The sequence below is a fragment of the Electrona antarctica genome, assembly GCF_951216825.1.
Source record: "Electrona antarctica genome assembly, chromosome: 7".
In the NCBI taxonomy this organism is placed as follows: domain Eukaryota; kingdom Metazoa; phylum Chordata; class Actinopteri; order Myctophiformes; family Myctophidae; genus Electrona; species Electrona antarctica.
The window spans coordinates 31258491-31285711 of record NC_136812.1 but is presented as its reverse complement, the minus strand read 5'-3'; the positions used below and the strand labels follow the sequence as shown (position 1 = coordinate 31285711).

Sequence of the window (27221 nt, the reverse complement as noted above, 5' to 3'; positions counted from 1 at the left end):
CACTATATTTCTAAAACTATGAAACATTTCAAAGATTCCTTTTCAGGCAAACATGTCCACCGTAAGATGAACCTAAGTAGGCTAGACTGGGGTTTCTAGGTGTATAAGCTGCTACACTGGACCAGTGGACCTGTACCCGTTGAGTGTGACTGATGATGGTTGTTCCTTCCATCATCTCCAGTTGACTGTTGCTTTAGAGGCAGAGCGATGGAGAGAGAGAGCCTATTTCACTCACACAATAACCTGTGCATACAACATAAGCAGCATATCAGTGAACGCAAATGTCCATCTTTATTAATGTGTTATTAATGTACGTCACACAAACACTGGAAGTCAGAGCACATCATCAGGAGGACAATATACAACACACACCACACTCAATGTCAGTCCCATACACAATAATGGTGTCGTTTTTGTCATCCAACTGGATTACTCTTTTGGCAACTGTCCTCTTTAAGTGTACAGTTAAAAAAAAAAAAAAACTCAGCTCTGCTCTTTGATAACTTGTGAGTACAAATAAACAACATGAAATAGTGTTAAAAGCGTCAAGGCTTGCGTTAGTGCATGTAGAAAACCACAGGGAACATATATAGGTTACTTCACTAGGACTGATATGACGCCAACTTATTATACATTTACGAGTCAGCATGACACATGGATGGAATGTGCTCAGAGCAAAAAACACTCAAAAAAGATTTAACTAACTGGTTTCCATCTCGTACTCCCTTTCCACTGTGTAGGATAATTATAACGGCTCTACTTATCTGTCCACTGACAACCATTATTAGAATGTGGTTGTACTAGTCAATTCCCAGTACAACAGTAACAGACTGTGGTTGTACTGGTCAGCTCCCAGTAGTACAACAATAGTACACTGTGGTTGTACTGGTCAGCTCCCAGTACAACAGTAGAATACTGTGGTTGTACTGGTCAGGTTCCAGTACAACAGTAGCATCAGCTCCAACTACAACAGTAACAGACTGTGGTGGTTTGTACTGGTCATCTCCCAGTACAACAGTAACAGACTGTGGTGGTTTGTACTGGTCATCTCCCAGTACAACAGTGGAATATTGTGGTTGTACAATGTACTAGTCAGCTCCCAGAGTCCCACTACAACAGTAGCAGACTGGGGTTGGACTGGTCAACTCCCAGTACAACAGTAGCAGACTGGGGTTGGACTGGTCAACTCACAGTACAACAGTAGCAGACTGGGGTTGTACTGGTCAACTCCCAGTAGCCTACAACAGTAGAATACTGTGGTTGTACTTGTCAGCTCCCTGTGACAAACAAACAACAGACTACAACTGGGTGGAAACAGTAACTGCATTGCAGAACCATTGGCCTGTGTGCTGGAAACCTCATATTTCCAAAACGGTTTTGCTTTTCAGGATTCAAATTTAAAAATAGTTTAAGTAACAGATCTACAACTGTACAAGCTCAAAAAGCTTCGCTTTACGCCATATTTCGATATTATTATATCTGCTAGTTTTGTGTGACGCTGTAGTAGGCTATCCTATGTATGATCAAGTATGGCGTTCATTTTCGAAAAAGTTAGAACATGGAGATAAGAGGTTTCTGCCCGACAGCAACAATATGGAAATGACCAATGACAAAAACCTGTGCTTAGGGACGTTCTGTTTGGTCTGTGTTACCATGGAGACAGCACAATGGAAAAGGAGTGAAACGAAACCCAAACTGCTCAGTTTCAATATGGTCCTGAACCAGCTGCTTTGGTGCTCAATGTCAAACATTTAAATTTCAAGGACCCCCCCCGCCCCAGTTTGGTATGCATTTGGCTACAGACCCCCATAACTCTGAGAGTGTACAGATGGACCATCTCAGAGTTACAGACCTGTAATAATTGCACTGGGGACCCCCTGGAACCCCATGAAGGATCCTTTCAGAACCCTGGGAAGGTGAGTCAGTAGGTACAGTACATCCTACAGTACATCCTCCCGGTTGGGGCTCCTCACTGTCACATGAGTCAGTAGGGTACAACAGCAGTGGCAACACAGACATGTTTGTGGATAATTAATTGGCTTAAGCATTGGTTGGAATAAAAAAGATAATTAAATGAAAATACAAAAAAGAAAGAATGGCATTCAACTTGTGTCTTTGTCACTCTAGAATGGATACCAGGTGTTTTGAGTAGGATAGACCAATAGGGTACCAGGGTTCTGGGCAGGATAGACCAATAGGGTACCAGGGTTGGGTTTTGTTTTCATGCTGCTGCACTCATGTATTAAACAATCATGATTAAAATAAAGACAAAGGCCACATGATGTAAAAACATTTAGACTGCACGCACACGCACGCGCACGCACACGCACACACACGCACACGCACACACACACACACACACACACACACACACACACACACACACACAGTAGTCAGAATGGTATAGCTGTTCAACTAGACATTACTTTTTCACATACAGTACTTGTGCTATCTGGATTTATTATGACATTTTGGTTTGTAAATGAACATAACGTCATGTACTCTAGTAAAGAAATCATTCGTAACCACTTTTAACCGGGGGTTGATATTCTGTATATTTCGTTGTTACACCATAGGCGGAAATGTTTCAAAACATTCAACCGTTTCCAATAAACCCTGTTAGCTTGTAGCTACTTCGCTATTTGTCATATGATTCGACCAGCTTGTCGGTTGGCCATTTTCAGCTGGGGATTAAGTGGTTAATTTATTTTTGCGTCATTTCAGAGATGGGTGACGCATGGTTAGATGATGTCACTATAGTATGACTTGATAGTGGGAATGTGTAGCAAGTAGAGCTTTTTATTAGGTTTTGTAGCCGATGAGTTGGAATCAGGTACAAAACCTTGTCATTAGCATTAGTTATCAGTCATATTTACACCACTGTCAAACAGCAACGTGACTTAACTGTGACTATACTGGCAATTCTAGACCCGAATGGCAGGGGCTCTCACACATTTTAATATCAAGGAGCCCCGGTTTGGCATGCATTAGGCCAACGGAACCTCATAACTATGTGAGTGTTCACATGGAACCAGATGATCACATACGTAAGGGTCCATTTAGTTCCATTTGAACGCTTAGTTACACACACACACACACACACACACACACACACACACACACACACACACACACACACACACACACACACACACACACACACACTGTGCTTTATCATGTCGGACACATAGAAAGATGACATTCAAATTTCAAAATGGTGTTTACAAACAACAAGGTTTCTTTCTATTTTTCTCTCTCTCGGAACATCTGTACAAGGTTAACAATAAAAAAAAAGAACAATAATTTGTTATACATATTTATATGACACCATTGTTTACTTAATATTACTGTAAAAGGAGTATAGGTTGTTTCGTGTAGATTGTGAATGCAGTATCCCTTTCCTGCTAGCTGTTGCTACGCTATGCTAACCACACTCATTTTGGCGTTGGGTTTTTAATCAGGCAGCAAAAATAAAATCCTTGTGTGGCTCTAAAACCTTTTAGCACTATGTTTGTAAATCACAATTAAAATGTGAGCCTTAAAATAGCCGGGTTTGGCCTCTGTTATGCATTTATATGGTTACTGTTTGTATGAGGCTTGTTTTGAGGCATCAAGCTACGCCGGCAGATTAAAACCTTCTCCGTCGTCCAATCACCTCAACTCTTTGATCTACAACGTCCAATCACACTTAACGACAGACAGATTGGTTGGTCCAATTCCGGTAGGTTCATTAGTTTCCCCGTGCTGTCATCTCTTCGGCCCTTCCTTGGCAGTCACAAAAATAATGAGTCTCTGTCTCCTCCTGCTGGCAGAAAAGGAAGACTGCATTGTCCTGTGAGGCTGGTCTTCAGTTTCAGCTCGCGTGTTTTTAAGCTTCATTTGTTCCTCCAGTGGGAAAAAAACCTCCTCCTTACTTATATTTTGATTTTCAAGATCCAGGGAGAAAAGAAAAGGTTGAGGAACTGCCGGTCTAGGGGAAGTACAGGCTGTGCAGTGGGGCGGGGGATAGCGGGGCAGGGGGCGTGGTTGGTGGGCAGGGCCTTACGGAGGCCCCTCCTTGGGGGAGGAGGGCGTGGCTGTCTGGGAGGAGGAGGTGGAGGAGGAGCTACCGGTGGAGCTCTTCAGGGAGCCCAGAGTCTTACTGAACCACGAGTTCTTGGCAGCTTGGATCTCGTTGATCAACACGCCTCTCTGGTGTTCCAACTCCTAGATACACACAGACAGACAGACAAGAACAAAATAGTTTTGAGATGGGGGTCGGCGGCCAAATACATGTGCATACTGTAAGTGTTTAATCTTTAATGTATTGAAGTGTATAATGTCACCTGGATCTTGCACTTGGCCTCCACCAGCTGCAGCTTGGTCTGAGCCAGTTCCAGCTCCATTTCTCGGAGCTGTGCTTTCAGCGAGTCCTTCTCGTCGTCCAGCTGCTCACTGGCGCCCCCTGTCCTCTCCCTGCTGGGGGCCACGGCCTGCAGGGGCCCGTCGGAGCCAAACACGTCCCTGCAGCGCTCACATGCCATCACTTTACTCTGTAGAAGGTAATGAAAAAATGAAATATAACACCCTCTGTTAATGCAGTGTTCACATACCACCTCCTTACTCTGTACACAGTGTACAGGGTAACACCAATACGTATATTAATGTGGGGGTTCTTGACATGAAAGACTTTGGGAACTACTGTGTTACTGAATGGGACTTTTCTGTTGTTCTGCTGCTGCATTCTTCTTCTTCTTCTTGTATTAATAATACACCATGCTAATAATATGAGCTCAAAAGTTGTTTGCACACTGGCACATTATTTATTTATTTTGACAAATATCGGAGCGCGTAACAAAGAATTCTACCTCACTTTATGTCAATCACATTTGCACACTGCTGCTGAATATTTCCTCCGAATAACGTTTTTTTCTGATTTGATCTGTTTTCCCGAAGCTGTCTAGTGGGGTGTTGGTGACAGGCTGACAGCTAGTGATCACCTACTACTTTCGGATCCGCAAAACGAATCAAAAAGATGCACCAGTGTGCAACCACCTTTACTATTATTAGTGGGCTCTATCTCTAGGGAGAGCACAGGTATGCTACTGTCACTATTTATTTATTTGTCTATAAATACAAATGTATCATCATTTTGTCACGCTCCTAACTCCCCACATCCACGTAGAAGCTTCTTTAAGACTTCAAAATGTATATCTCCTTCTGGAATAACAGACAGACACTCAAGGCAGATAAAAAGTCCCTGTCTGTCTGCTTAATCTCCAATGTTTGCTGCCGTGCAACAGTGTTGCACAATGAAAATAGCAGATCTACAACCTTGCAACTTGGTGGATGCAATGAGTTGCAATATTGTAGATCTGCTATTTTGGAGTCCATTCTCACCCTGACGATGTCCAGTTCCTCTTTGGTTGCAGCTTGTTGTTTCTCCAGCCTGGTGCTGAGCTGAGAACAGATCTGACACAGACACAAACAGACACACACACGCACAGGAACAGGCGCACACGCACACACACACACAATTTAAAAGAAAGTGGAGAAAATAGAAATACACAAAGAGTAAAAGTAAATTAAGGAGTACTACATGAAAGCTATCCTTATTTTAAATTGTATAATTTGCTAAATTCCCCCCCTTTCCCCCTCTACTTTCTTTATCCCCTTTCTTCTTTTTTCTTTGTATTATCATTTTTTGTTTGTACAAACAGGCTTTCCAATGGCATAGAATGTATTGCCAAGAACCATTGTTACACCAGAGACATACTGTAATCTACCAAAGTTCAGAACTTGTTTGATGTTTACTTGTTGCTCATGACTTCCTCTTCCTCTGGTGTCTGAATGCACCTAATCCCCTTCTAAGGCTACAACACATGTTTCCACACAAATACAAATTTCAACATGTATATATTAATATGAATTTCATTGTCTGACCTTTATCACCCTGTTGCACTTGCAATAATGTGTATGACTATGAACTCATGAATGTTACCGTACTGCCTATTCTAGGTCAAGGAAACACATCATCTGTCACTTTACTTGAAATGATGGCAGCAAAAGTTTTTAAAATGACCTAAATTATATAAATGGAATTAAATGGAAACACACACACACACACACACACACACACACACACACACACACACACACACACACACACACACACACACACACACACACACACACACACACACACACACACACACACACACACACACACACACACACACACACACACACACACACACACACAGTATGATCGTCACCTGTTTATATTCAGTGATGATCGCGGTGGTTTTCTTGATCTCCGACTCGGCCTTCTCCAGTTCTCTCCTGAACACTTCTTTAAGCTGCAGAGAGACACAAAGGTGTTAAGGTCCAATCCACACAAAACATTTTAATAAATAAAACCTTAACCAATCTGCATGATAGGAGGGGGGGGGCAGACTAGTGACAGTAAAGTTTAACTTTTAAATGACGACTTCATCACTTTTCAACCTATCTTCATATAATTGGTCCTCACTAATGCTCATGATAAAATAGCACAATGTCTCGGTCTCGGTCTGTGTCTCACAGGAGGACACAAAAAAGTTAGAATATGGAGATAAAATGCAAAGTACTGTAGTAGCACATCAGTCTGTGACATCAAAGTACTGTAGTAGCACATCAGTCTGTCACATCAAAGTACTGTAGTAGCACATCAGTCTGTCACATCAAAGTACTGTAGTAGCACATCAGTCTGTGACATCAAGGTACTGTAGCACATCAGTCTGTCACATCAAGGTACTGTAGCACATCAGTCTGTGACATCAAGGTACTGTAGCACATCAGTCTGTCACATCAAGGTACTGTAGCACATCAGTCTGTGACATCAAGGTACTGTAGCACATCAGTCTGTGACATCAAGGTACTGTAGCACATCAGTCTGTCACATCAAGGTACTGTAGCACATCAGTCTGTGACATCAAGGTACTGTAGCACATCAGTCTGTGACATCAAGGTACTGTAGCACATCAGTCTGTCACATCAAGGTACTGTAGCACATCAGTCTGTGACATCAAGGTACTGTAGCACATCAGTCTGTCACATCAAGGTACTGTAGCACATCAGTCTGTCACATCAAGGTACTGTAGCACATCAGTCTGTCACATCAAGGTACTGTAGCACATCAGTCTGTCACATCAAGGTACTGTAGCACATCAGTCTGTCACATCAAGGTACTGTAGCACATCAGTCTGTGACATCAAAGTACTGTAGCACATCAGTCTGTCACATCAAGGTACTGTAGCACATCAGTCTGTGACATCAAAGTACTGTAGCACATCAGTCTGTCACATCAAGGTACTGTAGCACATCAGTCTGTCACATCAAAGTACTGTAGCACATCAGTCTGTCACATCAAAGTACTGTAGCACATCAGTCTGTCACATCAAGGTAATGTAGCACATCAGTCTGTCACATCAAGGTAATGTAGCACATCAGTCTGTCACATCAAAGTACTGTAGCACATCAGTCTGTCACATCAAGGTACTGTAGCACATCAGTCTGTCACATCAAGGTACTGTAGCACATCAGTCTGTCACATCAAGGTACTGTAGCACATCAGTCTGTCACATCAAGGTACTGTAGTAGCACATCAGTCTGTCACATCAAAGTACTGTAGCACATCAGTCTGTCACATCAAGGTACTGTAGTAGCACATCAGTCTGTCACATCAAGGTAATGTAGCACATCAGTCTGTGACATCAAAGTACTGTAGCACATCAGTCTGTCACATCAAGGTACTGTAGCACATCAGTCTGTGACATCAAAGTACTGTAGCACATCAGTCTGTCACATCAAAGTACTGTAGCACATCAGTCTGTCACATCAAGGTACTGTAGCACATCAGTCTGTGACATCAAAGTACTGTAGCACATCAGTCTGTCACATCAAAGTAATGTAGCACATCAGTCTGTCACATCAAGGTAATGTAGCACATCAGTCTGTCACATCAAGGTAATGTAGCACATCAGTCTGTCACATCAAAGTACTGTAGTAGCACATCAGTCTGTCACATCAAGGTACTGTAGCACATCAGTCTGTCACATCAAAGTACTGTAGCACATCAGTCTGTCACATCAAGGTACTGTAGTAGCACATCAGTCTGTCACATCAAGGTACTGTAGCACATCAGTCTGTCACATCAAGGTACTGTAGCACATCAGTCTGTCACATCAAGGTACTGTTGCACATCAGTCTGTCACATCAAGGTACTGTAGTAGCACATCAGTCTGTCACATCAAGGTACTGTAGCACATCAGTCTGTCACATCAAGGTACTGTAGCACATCAGTCTGTCACATCAAGGTACTGTTGCACATCAGTCTGTCACATCAAGATACTGTAGCACATCAGTCTGTCACATCAAGGTAATGTAGCACATCAGTCTGTCACATCAAGGTAATGTAGCACATCAGTCTGTCACATCAAGGTACTGTAGCACATCAGTCTGTCACATCAAGGTAATGTAGTACATCAGTCTGTCACATCAAGGTAATGTAGCACATCAGTCTGTCACATCAAGATACTGTAGCACATCAGTCTGTCACATCAAGGTAATGTAGCACATCAGTCTGTCACATCAAGATACTGTAGCACATCAGTCTGTCACATCAAGGTAATGTAGCACATCAGTCTGTCACATCAAGGTAATGTAGCACATCAGTCTGTCACATCAAGGTAATGTAGCACATCAGTCTGTCACATCAAGGTAATGTAGCACATCAGTCTGTCACATCAAGGTAATGTAGCACATCAGTCTGTCACATCAAGGTAATGTAGCACATCAGTCTGTCACATCAAGATACTGTAGCACATCAGTCTGTCACATCAAGGTAATGTAGCACATCAGTCTGTCACAGGGGAAGAATGGCCTAGCCAGCGAGGATGCAGCTGAGGTGCTAGGCGGCATTGGTAAGGAAATGAGTTAGGAAAGGTGGCATCATTGAGTGAGTGAGTGAGGTGTCACCTGTGCCGTCTCCTCCTCCTGCCTCCTTTTCTCCTCCTCTGTCTCCACAAGACGCTGTTTGGTGTTCAACAACTCCTTGTTCAGAATGTCTGCCTTGTCCTCCGCCTGACACGCGAGCGCACGTGCGCGCGCGCGCACACACACACACACACACACACACACACACACACACACACACACACACACACACACACACACACACACACACACACACACACACACACACACACACACACACACACACACACACACACACACACACACACACCTTAATCAAATCTGGCTTAAGAGGGCATTACAACACAATAGTGTGAATGTCAGTCAAGCATTTCACAAGAATCTGTGTAAAGAACAGGTGGTTGCAGAAACACTGTTTGATTGATGTGGACACATCGGATAAAGTATAAATTCACCATACCGACTTTGATGAAGCAGTATGTATTTGATGTCCTGCTCTAAAAACATGGTTTTCATCATTTCCTGAAAAGTTTATATTTTGCACATAGCTGGTTTCGACCCGACAGTAGAGATATGTAGAGAAGTGATTTGCTAGTCTTGCATAAACAGAAGGTTCAGAGATCTCTGCCTACTAATACGTGTGGTGACATCTGAATTCAAGGTAGGGGTAAAACTGGCAAACAGCATTGCAGAACCAATGCAAAGACTTAACCTAACTAAACCCTTAGGACGTTAGGGTTCGTTCATCAAGGTTGGTTTACAAAGCAGTGCTAGTAGTAGGTTTGTTACTGCTGTTTATCTCCACAACAAAATAGCAGTGCACAATGATCTGGACTTGTCTCACAGAGTCACAGCACACCAGACTGTTTGGTAACTAAGTTTGGAATTTGTTGAAATTAATTCCCTTTTTGGCCAGTAGGGGGCAGCCTTGCCCATATACAGAACACATCCCCTTTTATTCACAATCTGTGCCAGAAACATTTGGTTATGTTTTAAGCAGCATGCCCCACCTGTGCCAAGATGTAATATTATTATTATTATTATTTTTTTAATCTTTTGTTTTAATCCAACGTTTATGCGAAGTGCACACAGACGTGCCCACGCTTATTTATTCTTTTATTTGTCCCTTTTTCTCTGGCACCTGCACAACACTTTCTGTCCAACAGGTGGCACAGCTTGTGTTTTAAATAATGTATATTACAGTGCTGTTTGTGAAGTAGTTTATAATGCACTGTTTTAAGATCAATGGAAATGATTAAGTGATTGACACAAGTGCTTCTGATGGTCTGTCTGTCTGTCTGCGTGCAGTAGTCTACGCTGAATAGGTTCAGGACTGGACATGGCCCCTGCTTGGCCAGCCTTCACAAGTGGGGCAGTAGCCCAAGCCCACTGTGTGCGTGTGGTGAGGAGCAAACTATGAAGCACATCATAGAAGTTTGCCCTCTCCAAAGACTGGAAGGAGGATTAATCACCCTCCATACAGCAGACCAGGAGGCAACCGCTTGGCTAAAGGACTTTGCATTCGCTAAATAAAAATCTGCGTGCATGCATGTGCGTGTGTGTGACAGTTACCTGGTCCAGGTCAGTACGCAGGGCGATCTTGCTGGTCACCAGTTCATGGGCCAGATCATCATTCTCCTGCTCCAGCCTCATACTGGCCTCCTGTAGACGACGGTTCTCCCTCTGCACAGGGGGAGAACACACACACACACGTGCACACACACACACTTATGATCACGCACTTATGATCAATACATCTCCTAGGGCGATATGTTACCCCTTATCCCTAAACTTCTTTGACATTTTTTTACTATTTTTTAAAACTTTTTTAAATATTTCAAATAGCCAATCTAAAATTGTTCAACTAGCCAATCTACATCGACACCTTGTGAGCTTGTAAACTATTTTTCAAAATAGTAAAAAATGGCAAATACGTTTAGGGATAAGGGGTGGCACAAGATATAGCCCCTAGTCTCTGCAATGCATTGCATCCAGGCATTACAGGTGGAGCTCAGGGAGAACTGATAGTTATGCTTCCATTCATAATAAGCATATTGGAATAATATTATACAAACATGTTGATGATAGATTGAGCTGGGATGGTTTTTATTTTCTCGGGAAAGGAATTGTGTGATTAAACACTGATATTAATCACTTCTTTATGTAATCACTGGTGTGGAATGACTTAGTTCTACACAGAAGTTCAGTTCTGCACAGAAGGCATTGGATATGTAACTTTGCCTTGTGTTTACACAACAAAACAACAGATACACATGTCCCTCTACACCAGCAGTCATCAGCCAGCGCAGCAGTGTGGTGGTGTTTACCGGCGGCAGAAACACACCCTAGCTGGGTTTGGGTGTTTTCACTGTACCGAAACAAAAAAACACCAAAATACAGGAAGAGAGAAGTGTGGTTCTGCAAGAAAACACCACGACACTACACCAGCAGCTGATAACTGCTGGTATAAAGGAAAATGATGGGTACAAAAATGTATTTATTATTTATACACACAGGGCAAATACATACTGCCTTCAACTCTGTGACCAAGCAAGCACTGAATTTGATAGGATTTCTTTCCTCAAAACGGTTTTATTTTATATATGTATTGTATTCCCTCTATTGAGAGTTATATTTCACCTGAGGACTACTGAATAGAATAGATTCACATGTAGGGTCTTGTACCAGAGAAGTGGATGGAAACATAACTACTGTGTCTTCCACACTCGCTCAACAGCATGATGCTAAAGCTAGTACTTGTTCATTCAAGCAGCATGATGCCAAAGCTACTGTAGTACTTGTTCATTCAAGCAGCTGCATGATGCCAAAGATAGTCCACATCAATTCAAACGGGGCTGCCCGTTATTCCGAAGTCCCAAAAGTACACAATATGTTAGGTTAGTGTGAGGTTAGTGATGTTAGTTAGTTAGTTATAATGCTTTCTGTCGGATGAATGGTACTGCGGAACAATCGACCACCATGATGCTAAAGCAAAAGCTAAAGCTAATAATAATCAATAATAAAAAATAATCAATAATAATCAAACGGCATGGTGCTAAAGCTAGCTTGTAGCTCGCTATTTTCAAATGGCCGAAATAATAGGGCTGAAGTGGGTAATGTATGTTTTGTGATACAAATCATCTTCAAAGTTACTATAGTAACTGAAGTTTTCAAATAATCGTAGTGGAAATAGAAGTAAAAGTATTGGAAATTGGAATTACTTGACTGAAGTAAAAATATCTCAAAATTGTACTTAAGTACAGTACTTAAGTAAATGTACTTAGTTACTTTCCACCACTGCCGAGCACAACCGAACCGCTAAGCCGCTGAACTGAGGCACTGAAACAGTGAGCTAAAGTCAAGCAGTCTGGCAGTCTGTTTTGACAATAAAAGGCAACACTAAATTCATAATTGCACAAATGCATTTACCACTTAAACCCTCAATTGAATCGAGTTACAACCGTACTTGGGACAGCTATTCCCTATATACCAAATCTCTTCGACCAAATTTTCCCCCCAGAATAGGCATGCTTGGGTTCAAGCAGTTAAAATGTATTTAACAAACTATCTATGAACATAAACTACCTGTAACTAACCTTGCCGGTGTCAGCAGCCTGCCAGAAGGCAGTTCCATGTATCCAAAACACCTTGATTTATAATCCTAAAATGACTCACACACTGGCAGACCACTGGCTGACACTGAAACGGTGTGGATGAGTCACATCGTAACATTGATGTGTTCAATGTATTCAACTATTCGCATCTACACACCATCAAGCCAAGGGAGACTGGGGCCGGGCCCCGTTGTCAAGCAGAGATCGTACACGCACGCATGCGCACACGCACACGCACACGCACACACACACACACACACACACACACACACACACACACACACACACACACACACACACACACACACACACACACACACAGTCCCCATTGTAGGTCATAAGTGAGTCTCATGACATGGAACTTTCATCTGTCTATCGACATAATCACATGACCACCTTCACCTCGTTAGTGACAAACAAGGGTCATATGACCCTGATTACAATTTCCTGTCCCAGCTACTATCTACCCCCCCCCCCCCCATCGTGCAGGCTGCAGAGCGAGGCGAGGCGTACTGCGTTCTGACAGGAAACACACATCGTGCTGCAAGCATCCACGCAGCAAACACACAACCACACACACACACACAGCTTACCTTCCTCTCAGTGGTGTGTCCAAGCGCCAACGCAGCAAATCCAGTGTCACACACTCACCGACGCACACCAACACACACTGATGTCTACTAACACACGTCACACGCACACACAGACTCCACACACTCTGTCCAGGAGGGACTAAACTTGAACACATGATTCATCTGGGAGTTTACCCTTCTGACATCACTTCCTGTCATTATTCTTCTGCCCTGAGGTATCTGTCTCTATCTCTGTCTGTCTCAGTGTATGGTTGGGTTCAGAGTGTCTCTCTCTCTACTACAGTGTAAATGGTTGGGTTCAGAGTGTCTCTCTCTCTACTACAGTGTAAATGGTTGGGTTCAGAGTGTCTCTCTCTCTACTACAGTGTAAATGGTTGGGTTCAGAGTGGGCCATGTAGCCCCCGGGCTCCGTTCCACTACTTTATCTCCTTCCTTCCTTTCTTCCAAACACTACTACACATCTTAGAGCTCATGTTTCCATAAATAAATGGAATAAATAAATAAAACTCTCTCAAATGAATGCCCTACTTCCTTAGAGTATACATTGAATAGAGACGTCACCAAGAGGAAACCCTGAGGCGAAATGGACATAGTGGCCGAATTTGGTATTGCAGCTCGAGCCAGCGTTGAGCCGGTGACTATCATCGCGCACGTTCATGTTATTGGGGCAATGACACTTGAACACAATGTTTCATACGTGAACGCGCGCAAATGGCTCAATGATAGTCAACGGCCAGCGCGTTTCTGTTCCTACCCGGAAGGAGGAGTGAAATTGCCTCTGACGTCTCTAATATTTGTCACTGCACATATTGTTGGGAGGGAGGAGCAGGATGAAGGCTCTGCGTCCTCTCAGTGGGGGCTCCTCACTGACAGGTGTGTCAGTAGGATACAACACACTAATATGTGTGGGGAGGAAGGAATCAATAAAGGCCTTTCAAGACATTCAAGACACTTTCCTTGTGTCTGAACACATGCTTTGATGGATGTGTTCTGCCCCCCTTCCCCCATCAAACAAAATGTTTGGTCAAACCATATGGGCCATTTCCATTGGAAATGCATTAAACGATTAAACACAGACACAAGACAGACACAAGACAGGTGTCTTGAATGTGTGAACGCAGCCCAGTAAGGGCATATGTCGACCCCACCCGCTCACCTTCGCCCCACCCCCTCCTGGTGCTGTGGCCATCTTGGATCCTAAACACAATATAAACAATTGGAGAGGGGTGGGGCAGAGAAAGGCCCTTGCAAAACGACGGTGCCATCTTGGATGTGTAACCTATATTACTAGGTCCACTCGTAGTATCAAGCTGGTGTGTAGCCCACAGTGCTAGTGCTCTTTCAGCAGTATATTTCGCCAAAATGGGATTTAGTTACTGTAGCCTACTTGTTGTATGAAATACTGTTCTGCGGCTTCTCACCACCGACGGGGTCAGAATAAAGGGGCTAAAATAGATAATGGACTAACGTAATGGAAGTAGCATGATACACAAGCGAAATCACTAAGAGGCATGGCTTGGTTGCCTGCTGTACATCAATTTGTCCTTATGTATAGCGCTTTTGTGAGTCCATGTCCAACTTTTCTAAGTATGTGCCCTTGTTTTTGGAGCTCATTCGTAACATTGTTGCTGTAATATTTCGGAGGCACTGTTGTTCACTGATTCCGCCTCGATCTCTTCTACTGTCTGTCTCCCTCTCAGCTTCCCTATGGTCTGTCTCTCCTATACCATTTCCCTCTCAGATGTGCTACTGCATGTGCTACCGTCTGTCTCTCCTACATTGTCTCCCTCCCTATACTGTCTCTTTCTCTCTCTCATAGAAAGGACAGCCAGAATATATTTGGGCAGCGAAACGATGAGAAGACAGACAGAATAATGAGAATAAAGTATTCTAGTGACAGTTTCGGGTCATCAGAAGCCATAAATATCTCATCCTTTCATGATGTCTCCGCTTCACTATAAACAGACAAGCTAACGGCTAACAAGCTACAATGTCAACCCAAAATAAACTTTATTGACATGCATCTCATGAACAGGAGTCACATGCTGGGCGAAGATGTAAGGAACACAAAATGATCCAACAACTGTAGACATGAAAGGAAACAGTATAAAAGTATAAAAATAGAAATAAAAACGTGAAACATTCTTTGACATTATACACACTGACACTGACACTAAAAATAGCTGCTCGTGTCATGCCTTCACAAAAACGTAGCTTTCAGCGGAGAAATAAATTATGAAATAATGAAATGAACAAAGCATTTCGTAGCGGTCGGTTAGAAACCGTGTATGTCCAACATTTCAACTTTCAACTTGTCAAAAATGAATTCCCTGTTGTATCACAGCGTCACACAAAGGCAGCAACTTTTTCTAGTCTGTGACAGGTGTTTTATGTATTCTAAACCAGGGAAAGGTATTAACAAGAGCTTGTGAGTAATAACTACATTGGCCACACATTCTTTTGTTCAATTTCCTGAAAAGTAACAGTTTTTGACATACATGGTTTCCCACGGGACAGCTAAGGTTTGCTTATAATTCCTGAGACCTAGGTTCCGCTGAGCTATAGGATTTATGCACAGCAGCAATATTGGAAAGAAATTGGGCCTCTTCCTTACTTTTACCAATGAATGATACTAATGAAGGCTCTGTTCCCATCAAAGTGTGGTCCAGGGACCCTCATGGTTCCTTGAGGGGGTTCCAAATGGACCCTTACGGGTGTGTAACTCTGAGAGTGTAAGTGTACAAATGGAATTTCTTTCCAACATGGCTGCTGTACAATGCATAGTATACTCCGTCAGGAACATCATCATCACAGCTTGCACTAAAGCTGCTCTTAAGTGATGTCTTTCGGTTAAAACAAAAATGTTTATTGCTTAAAAGTTTAAAGGCATATTTCACTTTAAAAACATGGGTCACCAATTTCACCCAACCAGGAGAGAGCACCCATTCCAGTTTAAATGCCATCTGCTCGTTTCATCACTTCCCAGTTTCACGAGGTCAGGTATCCTGACCTGGAAATGTATGTTCTGTTTATTACAGAGCAGAGACCCTGTTACTGAACGGACACTTTTTTAACAATGAATACTGTCAGAATATATAGATATTTGACACTTATTTTAACAAAAATACACTTACAGGACCTTAAATTAAAGCAGCGATTCTTTGACTGGTGCTAGTTTTCTACTGTATTGTAAAAGGAAGGGAAACTGTACACTGAAGCGCTAGACCCACTGGATGTCAACAATGGCCAAAGATTATGCTCAAATGTATTCTAAAACAAAACCGGGAGCAGGTTAGACATACCATTGGTCCGATATCTCAAACCCTCACCGTAACCCTAACCTCCCATGGGGCAGCACACCTAAACCTAACCTTAACCCTGTCCCAACCCTTAACACACCCCTCACCAACCTTAATCCGGTCGTTTTAACGCACCCCTCACCAACCTTAATCCAGTCGGACCAATGCTATGTACCAAAGTATGCCTCCCACAAAACCAAGAGTCTAAAAGACCCACTAGCAGCCACTAGTGGCTCCTCCTTATGCCCAACTGGACATACTGGCCAATGGGGTGGCACTTCAGGAAAGGCCATGCGGTCAAAAAAACCCAAAGAAACAAAACAAACAAAACAAAAACACTAGGGTTCAATCCACAATCTGCCTGTGAGGTAAGAAGATAACATTGATTTTTTTTTCGCCTGAGGGTGGCGCTATTAAGGCTTTGGCGTCAGCAAACCCCATCCGATGCAGGAAACAGTTGGAGAAGTGTTTTGCTGTCGCTGTGTGAGGATTTCCTGAGAAATGATAGCACTGTGTGAATAAAATGGACCAGTGACACAGAGAGAGGAGGCACACTCACTGCACCAGTGGTGGTTTGTACTAAAGTACTGTAATTCAGTACAAATTTGTGTCATTTTTTACTTTACTGGAATATTTTAAATTTTCTGTACTTTTACTTCTACTCCACTACACCTCAATTGTTGTACTTTTAATAGAACTCTTTTGTTACTAGATGTATATTTATATTATTATAATTATATTTTTTACAAAACATGCATTAAAACACTTTGACTACTAAACCCGAGTTGCTCGAGTTAATTGTTCAAAGGTAACTTAAACTTAGGCAGTCTAGCCTAAAAGACGACCGTAAATGGTCCGCAGTTAACCTGTTAACCACTTCATCCTTGTATACTATTACTATGCTATTTGAAAATAGCTGGTCTTCAAGCTCATAACACGTGACTTTGCAATGCGCTGTGAGCTTTGCGATGCAGTGTGAGCTTGTAGATTTCAAAAGATTTTGTATGCATTTTGAACACTTCTGCAAAATGACTACTTTTGGTACTTTAAGTACATTTTGATGCCTATACTCTTATACTTTTACTCAAGTAAATTTCGCATACAAGACTTCTGCTTGTAACAAAGCATTTCTACATTGTTGTATTGATACTTTCACTTAAGAAAAAAGTGTGAGTATTTCGTACACCACTGCACTACACTGTGCTCACTTGTTTTACCGTACTATTAGTTAACAAATGCATTCATCTGGGCTCCCCAGCTCTAAATGAGTCCCTGATAAGCAGAAGTTCAGAACCCCAGGTCAGAAACAGTACAGAACCAACCAAGTTCATATCTTCATATCTAATTGTTTTGTCTTCTGACCAGAAGGTTTGGAACTAAACCCTACACAAACTGTGTGTGTGCGTGCGTGCGTGTGTGTGCACATGCGTGCGTGTGTGCGCGCGAGTGAGTGAGTGAGTGAGTGAGTGAGTCAGTGAGTGAGTGAGCGTGCGTGCGTGCGTGTTTGTACGGGTGTGCATGCATGCGTGTACATGCACATCCATGTGCAGTTGTACACAGAACCAATGTCCTCACTGAGATAGAGAAGATAGTTAGGGGGAGGGGGGGGGGGGGGGGGGGGTACCTGGTATCGGTCGATGGGGTCTTCCTGTTGAAGCTGACTCTCTCTCAGGGTCTGGTATTCCTTCTCAAACTTCTTCAGCTTCTTCGTAGGAACCTAGCGAGACAAATTCAGCACACAGACCACAGAGAAGTTAGCTTTCATTCAGCAGATATTATCCAGAGTGCAGGTTCAGTCTGTGACCTGCAGGGTTCCTTGAGGGGGTTCACATTTCTTTCTCAAAACAGCAAGTTCTTTCCTGAACTTGTTTGATGTGGTGGTTGTTTCCTGACGTGACCCACAATACCATATAAGGGAGGTTGTCATTGTCGTTGATTATTGTCACCTGATGAAGGCCAGCTACGGCCGAAACATTGTGTCTCTGAATTCAATGTCGGTGTTTTAATAAAATAATACACTGTGGAGCTGAAGCTGTGTGCGGACTGGCCCTTTTTCCACCGGGTTGAACCGGTTCGGTTTGGTTCCTGCCTAATATTGAACCAGTTCAGAGTGTTTCCACTGAAAATGAATCGGCTCAGAACCCTAAAAGTTGCTTTGAACTGGAACCGGTTCTGTGAAAGCACCAAGGTTCCAATAATCTAGAACGGAACCAGTTCTAGAACCAGTTATGTTTGGTGGTAAAGGGCCCTCAGAGTTATGGGGGCCCATTAAAATGAAGACATTTGAGAACCACTGGGTTAGTTTAAAGTCCTTTGGTTAGTGTAGTGTGTAAAGTCTCTCTTTGTTCTGTCTTTCAGTACTTTCACCATCAGCACTACTAACACACATATTCTGTCTCTGCTCCACTGGGGCTCTAGGCCAGTATTCCCCAAATAGACCCACTTTGGGTCCTAATCCAAAGTGGGTCAGACTCAGTCAGGACCCACCGAGCAAAAGTCCAGAGAGAAAAAGGCAAATTCATTTTTGGTGCTAAATTTTTAAATGGGGCTTAAAGGGACACTAAACCCATTTTCAACCTGATCTTCATATAAATGCTCCTCACTAATACGCATTATAAGATGACGCCATTTCTGTCTACTCACTTTGCCTTCGAGGAGTGCTGTGGACAGTTCTGAAACCTGCCTACCAGTGACGTCATCCATGGGAGATTGGAAGCTAATAACAGCTTTTCTCTTCCTAGAAACGTATATTAGCATGCCGAAAAACTTTTATTATTATTTATTTTTTTCATAAATCTTCTCTTCTGGCAAAAATCTTTTTCAGATGGGTTGTCCGTGGTAAAATTTTGGCAGTCCTTGACGACAAAAAGTTTAGAGCTGGTGAGTGGTCACTGAAGCCTGTGTAAGTTGCTTTATGCTGAGAAGACCAGCGGTCTAATGCAAACTCATACAATAAGCACAACATTCCATGACCCCTCCTCCACACACACACACGCACGTCGCACGCACACACAGACACACACACACGGTGGTCATTTTTCGGAGCTCTCTCGGAGTAGAGTTTATATAATATGTAGGTCATTTACAAACAGAATGTTGTCAAGTAGCTGCTCACATAATGGTGTAGAGTTACTGACCGATAGAGCTGAGTGCACATGAACACTGTAGACCATTGAGACAGAGTTCTCTCTGTGTGTGTGTGTGTGTGTGTGTGTGTGTGTGTGTGTGTGTGTGTGTGTGTGTGCATGCGTGTGTGCGAGAGAGAGAGCGAGAGAGAGAGAGACCCCGTGTGTTTTGAGTGAGTGAGTGAGTGAATTTTTGGTATAAACGTGTGTGTGTGTGTGTGTGTGTGTGCGCGCGAGAGAGAGAGCGAGAGAGACCCTGTGTGTGTGTGTGTGTGTGCGCACACAGCATGCTGGTGGTAATGTTATCTCTAGGGTGTAGAGTGTGTGACCATTGCCATGACGATGACGCTGGTGGCTATGCTGGGGATTACAGGTCGACTCTGATCACGTGACCTCCCTCTGAGGCTGTGTGTGTGTGTGTGTGTGTGTGTGTGTGTGTGTGTGTGTGTGTGTGTGTGTGTGTGTGTGTGTGTGTGTGTAACAGGCACCTGAGGTAAAACTGTGGTAGAATTATACTTTATATCACTGAGGCCGATTCGATACTCTTGCCGATATGATTCACCCCTGTTCCCGATTTGATGGCGATTCAACACAATGCAAAGGATTTATATTAAAGCCTATGTTAATTTCTCAAACCATGTACTAAAATGCATTACATATAAATTCAAAGCAATTTCTCTGTCCAACAACCCAACTTATAGAATTCTGGAAGAAAACAAATGGTCTGCTCTTATGGCTATTGTAGAATTGTTACAACATGAACAAAACTATGTAACCATGGATTTTACCGATGCAAACACGCTGTGAACAATGCATCATGCTCGGTTTACCGATTCGGATCTATGAATCTTCACATGCTCACAACACGTCGCAGACGCACTGTGAGCTTGTAGATTGGTTATTTCGGAACACAGCTATAGTACACTACAAGTATAAATCAGGGCCATCAGGGCCGGCCAAAATACATTTTTGGTGACTAAATTAACTGTAGATTTAGTCAACTAAACGTTTATTCAAAAGACTACAGTATGACTAAAACAGAATTAAACAAATTTCTGTCAAAATTAACACTGCTTGCTCTATAGTGATTACTGTCTGAATATAGTGCTTTAACTTCAACAAAACAATAAAATATATATACCACTCACACCACCACCTTTAAAGAACAATCACCACCGCCTTGAAAAAAGATATTTACCTAATTTCAGACTGACTCAACACACCTCGCTGCTTGCATCACACCACAGGACTTGTTACATAAACCTTGCCACACATTGTGAATGTCCTATAAAGGACTTTAACACACGGTAGTACGTCACGATAAAATAGTTGACCTTATAACAAAAGACCAAAGTTAACATTTTACACCGTTCAGTGAGAATGCACACACACATTCCTGAGCCAAACCTTCCATGTTTCATCTCTGTACTGATAACCCTGAAAACCTTTTCACGTCTCCGTGAAAGAGGAAGCTTTCATGACAAATCTGGAAAGATTTGGACTATTTTTGACAAAATAACCGCCAAAAAAAATGCAAGTTATGATTTTGTGCAACATGTTTTTAAAATGTTGTAGTAGTAGTAAGTAAGTAGCCTTGCCGAGCCATGGGGCCCATAGGGCAGGAGCCTATCTCCTGTTTCTGTAGCGTGAGGCAGCTTGATGTACAAGTACACCCCCTGGACATGACACTAGTATATCGCAGGGACTTACCCCCAATCCAACCCTTGATGCTGAGAGTCTTTGGTATGACCCGGCCGGGGATTGAACCCCGACCTCCCAGTCTCAAGGCGGACACTCTAACCACAAGGCCACTGTGGAGCTGGTTTCAAATGTTGTACCGCCTTTAAACCAGGAGTTCCCAAACTTTTTGGACTCAAGGGCTCAAGTTCAGTAGTAGGAGTAGGAAGAATATTCTTATATAATATTCATAATCCATATAAACAATTACAAATTGTATATCATATAAATCATATTATCTGTATACATATACTCCTATACCACACACACACACACACACACACACACACACACACACACACACACACACACACACACACACACACACACACACACACACACACACACACACACACACACACACACACACACACACACACACACACACACACACACACACACACCTCCCTAATGCACAATTTCTTTACCCAAGGCAACCTCACATGTTTTACATTTCACAACATTTCCCCAGCAGATTAGGCGTACCAGTGTAGCAGTGCCACTCCAGCTGAAGCTATGCTAGAGCAATCGTTCCAAAGCTACCTCCAATGGGTGTAACACTATTTGTTCTCTTAATTTCTTATCCATGTCTCACACCCCAGACTGTGCCCCGCCATGTGCTGCTCTGCAAAGTGCTGCGTTTCACTACTAAATTATTACCCAGCATGCAGTGCGTGTTATGTGCGCACCTATTGTTTTGTCCGTTAGCTAATAACCTGAGAACACAAACCTCAATGCTTCCTGGGTCATAAAAGGTCAAGGGGTCAACTCCCAGCTTGTCTGGGAGGTCAGATGGACTGAAATGAATACGAGGGACATGCTTTCATTGTGTTCACTGTTCATTATTCATTCATTTGAAGACAGACAGACAGACAGACAGACAGACAGACAGACTTTCAGTTCTGCACAACCACTGGTCCGACCGACAGATTCTATAGTAGTACTGTAGCTCTAATACATTCAGCTACAGTAGAATGTATTACCGGAAGGATGATAGTTTACAAAAATGACGTCCTTCTTGGTTTTTATTATGTGAGCAGCTACTTGACAAAATTCTGTTTGTAAATGACCTACTGTACATATTACATAAACTCTACTCCGAGAGAGCTCCGAAAAATGACCACTGTGTGTGTGTGTGTGTGTGTGTGTATATATCAATGGGTGTGCCATTTGTGAACAAAGCTGCGTGGGATGGCAGCATGTAGTGTGTGTGTGTGTGTGTGTGTGTGTACACTGTTCCATTGCTCCATGCACCTTCAGATGTGAAATGATTACTCAGATTAGACAGAGGAACACCCACAGCTTCATTGCAACTCTTTCTCATTGCAATTTATTACACAATACCCACTTATGGCGCTTTAGTGAGTTATTTCGTTTGGTTTCTCAGAATTTGTTTAATCTTGCTATTATTATATCTTTTGATTAATTATAATGTGATTAATGTGTTTTACGTTTTAATCTTTAATTATGATTTATTCAGTGGTGGACAAAGTACTTAACAACCCATGTGAGTCAAAGTACAGATACCTTTGAATATTACTTAACTACAAGTGAACGTTACTCTGTCAAAAAACATACTCAGTTTATTGCGAATGCAATGAGCACTAACTATGAGACCTAGCAGAACATGTCTGTGTGTGTCACGCTGTAACACCACCCGCCCGCCACCAGAGGGCGCAGCTGTATCACACACAAAAACACACAAACACACACACACACACACACACACACACACACACACACACACACACACACACACACACAAAACTTAACTTTAAAAAAAACTGAAAAAACTGAAAAAAAATAAAACAAATGGAATTTTAATCAAACGACTATGACTAAAACTAAATAAAAATGTGCTGTCAAAATGATCACCTCCCTAGTGGATTCAAAAGTACAATATTTATCTTTGAAATGTAGTGGAGTGAAAGTCAAGCTTCCAAAAAAGAAATACTCAAAGTACAAATACTTTAAGCATTAAGTAATCAAGTAAATGTACTTGGTTATTACTTATTACAGTCCACCACTGGTAGTGAGTACTAACAGTAGTCACTCCTTTCAGTCATTTCAACCATGCAGTGAAAACAAGTGAGATACGGGTTCAGTTTAAGGACAGATTGAGTTAATCTGATTATAGACGGCCTTCTAAATGGAACTAGGCCCAATTTTAGACCTGACCTGGATCCCCAGAGCAGGAGATGGAATGGGTCCCACTCTGCGGGCACACAGAAGGGTTTTAAAAAGACACAGACAAGATGCTTTTAGCCGTTATGGTCACAACCTTTGGAGCAACCTGCTGGATAAGATGCGGAATGCATGGACATTGTAACATATCTTAAAGGTGCTGGAAGTGATATTCTTGGGTTAAAACAAAAGGTTTTTTTTGTTAAAAGTGAAAGCTCTATTTATTCTGTCAGTATTGCTTGCTATTGACTGTTTGATCAGTAACGTTGGTCTCCCTGTTTCTTCATTTCTTTAGTAAATAGAAAATACATTTTCAGGTGGGAATTTCATTCAGTTAGGAGAGGGAACACATCCATCAGATTAAATTTGACAGTGTTCCAGTTGCATTTGTTTAACTTATTAAACAAATACATTAAGAACATGTATTATCTGTTCATCCAAAAGCTGGAGAGACAGGGAGACCACTGTTACGGAACAAACACCACTATCTATCAGAATGTAGACATAGGCTATATATTACACTTTAACAAATCCCTCACATCTCCTTTAAGACATACCTTTCTTCTATTTGATTTGCTTTTACTGTATTTTATTATCGTCATCAGTAACAATTTACTTTATTTTCTGTGCGACAGATGGGCGTTATAATCTCATGGAAAAAGTACATCACGTGTCAGTAAATCAAACATAGTGTACATGCATGATACATAAAGTACAGTAAATAACACTCTATGTACAGTACATAACAGAGAAAGTACTGTCCATTATGGTTCATGTCCATACTGTCCATTATGGCTCATGTCCATACTGTCCATTATGGCTCATGTCCATACTGTTTACAGAGACTCATGTTGTCTGAAGTGGTGATTAGAGGAACATGGAGGTCATTTGAGGAGGAACTGGGTCATGGAACTCAATTAACTGTCGCACGAACGACCGCACGCACGCACGCACGCACGCGCACACACAAACACACACTCCAATGATTCAAAGAATTGAAACAAACTGGCAGATGTGGACATATTATAGTCAGTAACTACTAACTACATTGACTGTCTTGTCTTGTCTTGTCGGTCTGTGTGTAAGACAGACAGACAGACAGACAGACAGACAGACATACAGACAGACAGTTCCAACTTCAGCACAAAGTGACCTCAACATCCCTTCTACAGAGATCTGTACTCAGGATAGACAGAATAGCAGAGCCCAGAGAGAATGAAGAACAGACAGAATACCAGAACACAGAGATAGACTGAAGAACAGACTGATTGACACAGGGCTGGTGACAGAGGTAAATAATATCATGTAAAAGGACATACAATGAGTGCTGGCATTTTCTTCATCTCTACTTATATCTTCAAGCCTTGCACCTATAAGGATTTTGTTTGAACCTGGAGTGCTGCGGGTTGTCTGCTACGGCAGTACTATTCTCTCTGGTGACAGATAGACCTTAAGGCCTGTCAAGATTACTACATAATCACCTAATCGCAATTATTTGAGATTATCGAAATTATTGAGGGGCGCTAGCCCCTCCTATAAAAAGCTATAGTGTAGATTCTGTCTGAACACAAACATTAAATGCCATTGACAATGAATGTAGAATTTACGTATGTGCCTGAGGAAATCGGCTGTCGGTATGTCAGCGCAAACCCTTGGCCAAATGGCCAATAAGGTACCACTATTATTGGTGACGTAACTAAAGATGATAAGAGCGTTCCTCACTTCACACGGGTGTGATTTTATTTTTTTAATAATCGTTGTTCATACATTTTCCAACATTAGCGGAAATAGCCGGTTTATAAGATTACGTGAGCTTGTAGATCGGCTAAATCCACTATTGCTTTTTTTGTATTGTTATTAAAAACTAGAGTGGTGCCCATTGGGCACTGGCCTATGAATGCCCCACCCAGATATTATGTCTGTGTCCCTTTTATGCCCGTTCTTTGTCAGGCATGCCCAAATATGGAGTCTATGCAGACGTCAGAATGATGTCAGAACAGGCCAGCTCCATATATGGACACTGGGCAGGGGCCCTGTCCAGAGCCCGGCAAGAAGCCTTTTGGGGCGGTTCTGGACAACCGTGGGTCTGACCTACACCGACACCGGGCACTGCACTCCCTGTGGGGGTGTGGAACGCGTGTGTCAAATTTGAAGTCGGTGGGGAGAACGGTTCTCGAGTTGAGAACCGTGGATTACAGACGTACGTACACACACACACACACACACACACACACACACACACACACACACACACACACACACACACACAGAGACGTATAGTGCATTTATAGTTAGACTAGAGAGGTGTGCGTGGGGGGCCTCTATAGCGGTGCCCAGTGGGGCCTCTACAGCGGTGCCCGTTGGGCACTGGCCTACTTGGAATGATGCAAGTTGGAAATGAATGCCTCACCCAGATATTATGTCTGTGTCCCTTTTATGCCCGACGTCAGAATGGTGTCAGATTTCTGTATGTGTCTCTGTGTCCCTTTATTCCTATATATGGAGTTCTGTGTCAGGCATGCCCAAATATGGAGTGTTGTGAGGTCAGAACAGGCCAGCTCCATATATGGACCCTGGGCAGGGGCCCAGTCCAGAGCACGGGCAGAGGGCTTTTTGTGGCGCTTCTAAAGTTCTGTTTTTTTAAGTCGGTGGGGCTAGCGGTTCTCGAATTACCGGTACGTGAATTACAGACGTACACACAGAGACTTTATAGTTAAGATAGATAGATGTAATTTATTTGTTTATTTAGGTTGTTCATCAGATCTGCACCTGTGCAACTTCAAAGCCTAGTAAAAGCCAAACAGAAATGTTCTAGAAAGACCAGCATTCAATGACAAATAAACACAATCAAAAATCGCAATTATATTGTGTGACAATTAATCGTTGTGTAAAATGTCCTAATTATGACAGTGCTGGTGACAGACAGACAGATGGATGCACCGCAGGTGGTAGTGACAGACTGGCTGGCTGGCAGGCAGGCAGACAGACGGACAGGCGGACAGGCAGACAGGCAGACAGACAGACGTACCACAGGTCTGGGTTTGGAGGTGGCCACCAGGCGGGACAGCAGGTCATCTTCAGAGATCTGGTTCATCACATGGGCGTTGTACGCCACCATGATGGACACCTCTTCCATCATCCTGACCACACACAACTGGAAATGGTACCGAAACGCTCTAGAAACTCCCCCGGAAATGCTTTGAGGCGCTCTTAAACACGGCGATCCACGAACCCCAACAACAACCGTTCCATCTGTGACGTCCCCCGTCGCCCCCTGGCGCTCGTCAACGTTCCACAAGTTCCCCAACACTCCAAGACATTCCTCAGTGCTTCACAAGTCTTCCAAAAACGCTCCACAAGTAATGCAGAATGTAATCCGTTCAATAATCCACAGGTGGAGACAAAACAAATCCAAGCTTGTTTACAAGAGAGGAGAGGAGAGGGGAGAGGAGGAGAGGCGAGGAGGAGATTAGTGCAAGAAGATGGAGATGAAACAGGAGCGACGCTGAAAGCAGTGGAGGAGAGTGACGTCAGAAAGACAAAGAGAAGGAAAAAGGATACGGAGAACAGAGGGAAGGGCAGAGAACAGAGGAATGTCAGCGAAGCAGAGAGCAGAGGAGTGTAACATGGACAGGAGAGGAGAGGAGAGGGGAGAGTAGAGCTGTTGACAGCTTCAGTGTGAGAGCTGCACTAAAGCCACTGACTGCACTACAG

At 42.8% G+C, this 27221-nt stretch overlaps 1 protein-coding gene across 3 annotated transcripts in view; it reads right to left on the bottom strand.

Moving 5' to 3' along the window:
* Positions 1 to 261: 261 nt before the first annotated feature.
* The window catches only part of rabgap1l (RAB GTPase activating protein 1-like), a gene marked incomplete at its 5' end in the record, with an annotated part of 120970 nt that continues 94010 nt past the window's right edge, over positions 262 to 27221 (bottom strand). For 2 of the 3 annotated variants that reach the window (XM_079506696.1, XM_079506697.1), the window contains 7 exons: positions 262 to 4206; positions 4326 to 4532; positions 5380 to 5451; positions 6255 to 6338; positions 8998 to 9102; positions 10528 to 10638; positions 18086 to 18178. In XM_079506696.1, the coding sequence (XP_079362822.1) occupies positions 4042 to 4206; positions 4326 to 4532; positions 5380 to 5451; positions 6255 to 6338; positions 8998 to 9102; positions 10528 to 10638; positions 18086 to 18178 (837 nt within the window). In that variant the 3' untranslated portion in view covers positions 262 to 4041. Of the gene's footprint in view, positions 4207 to 4325; positions 4533 to 5379; positions 5452 to 6254; positions 6339 to 8997; positions 9103 to 10527; positions 10639 to 18085; positions 18179 to 26535; positions 26647 to 27221 lie in introns of those variants that run through there. The other variant, XM_079506698.1, reaches the window with a different exon arrangement.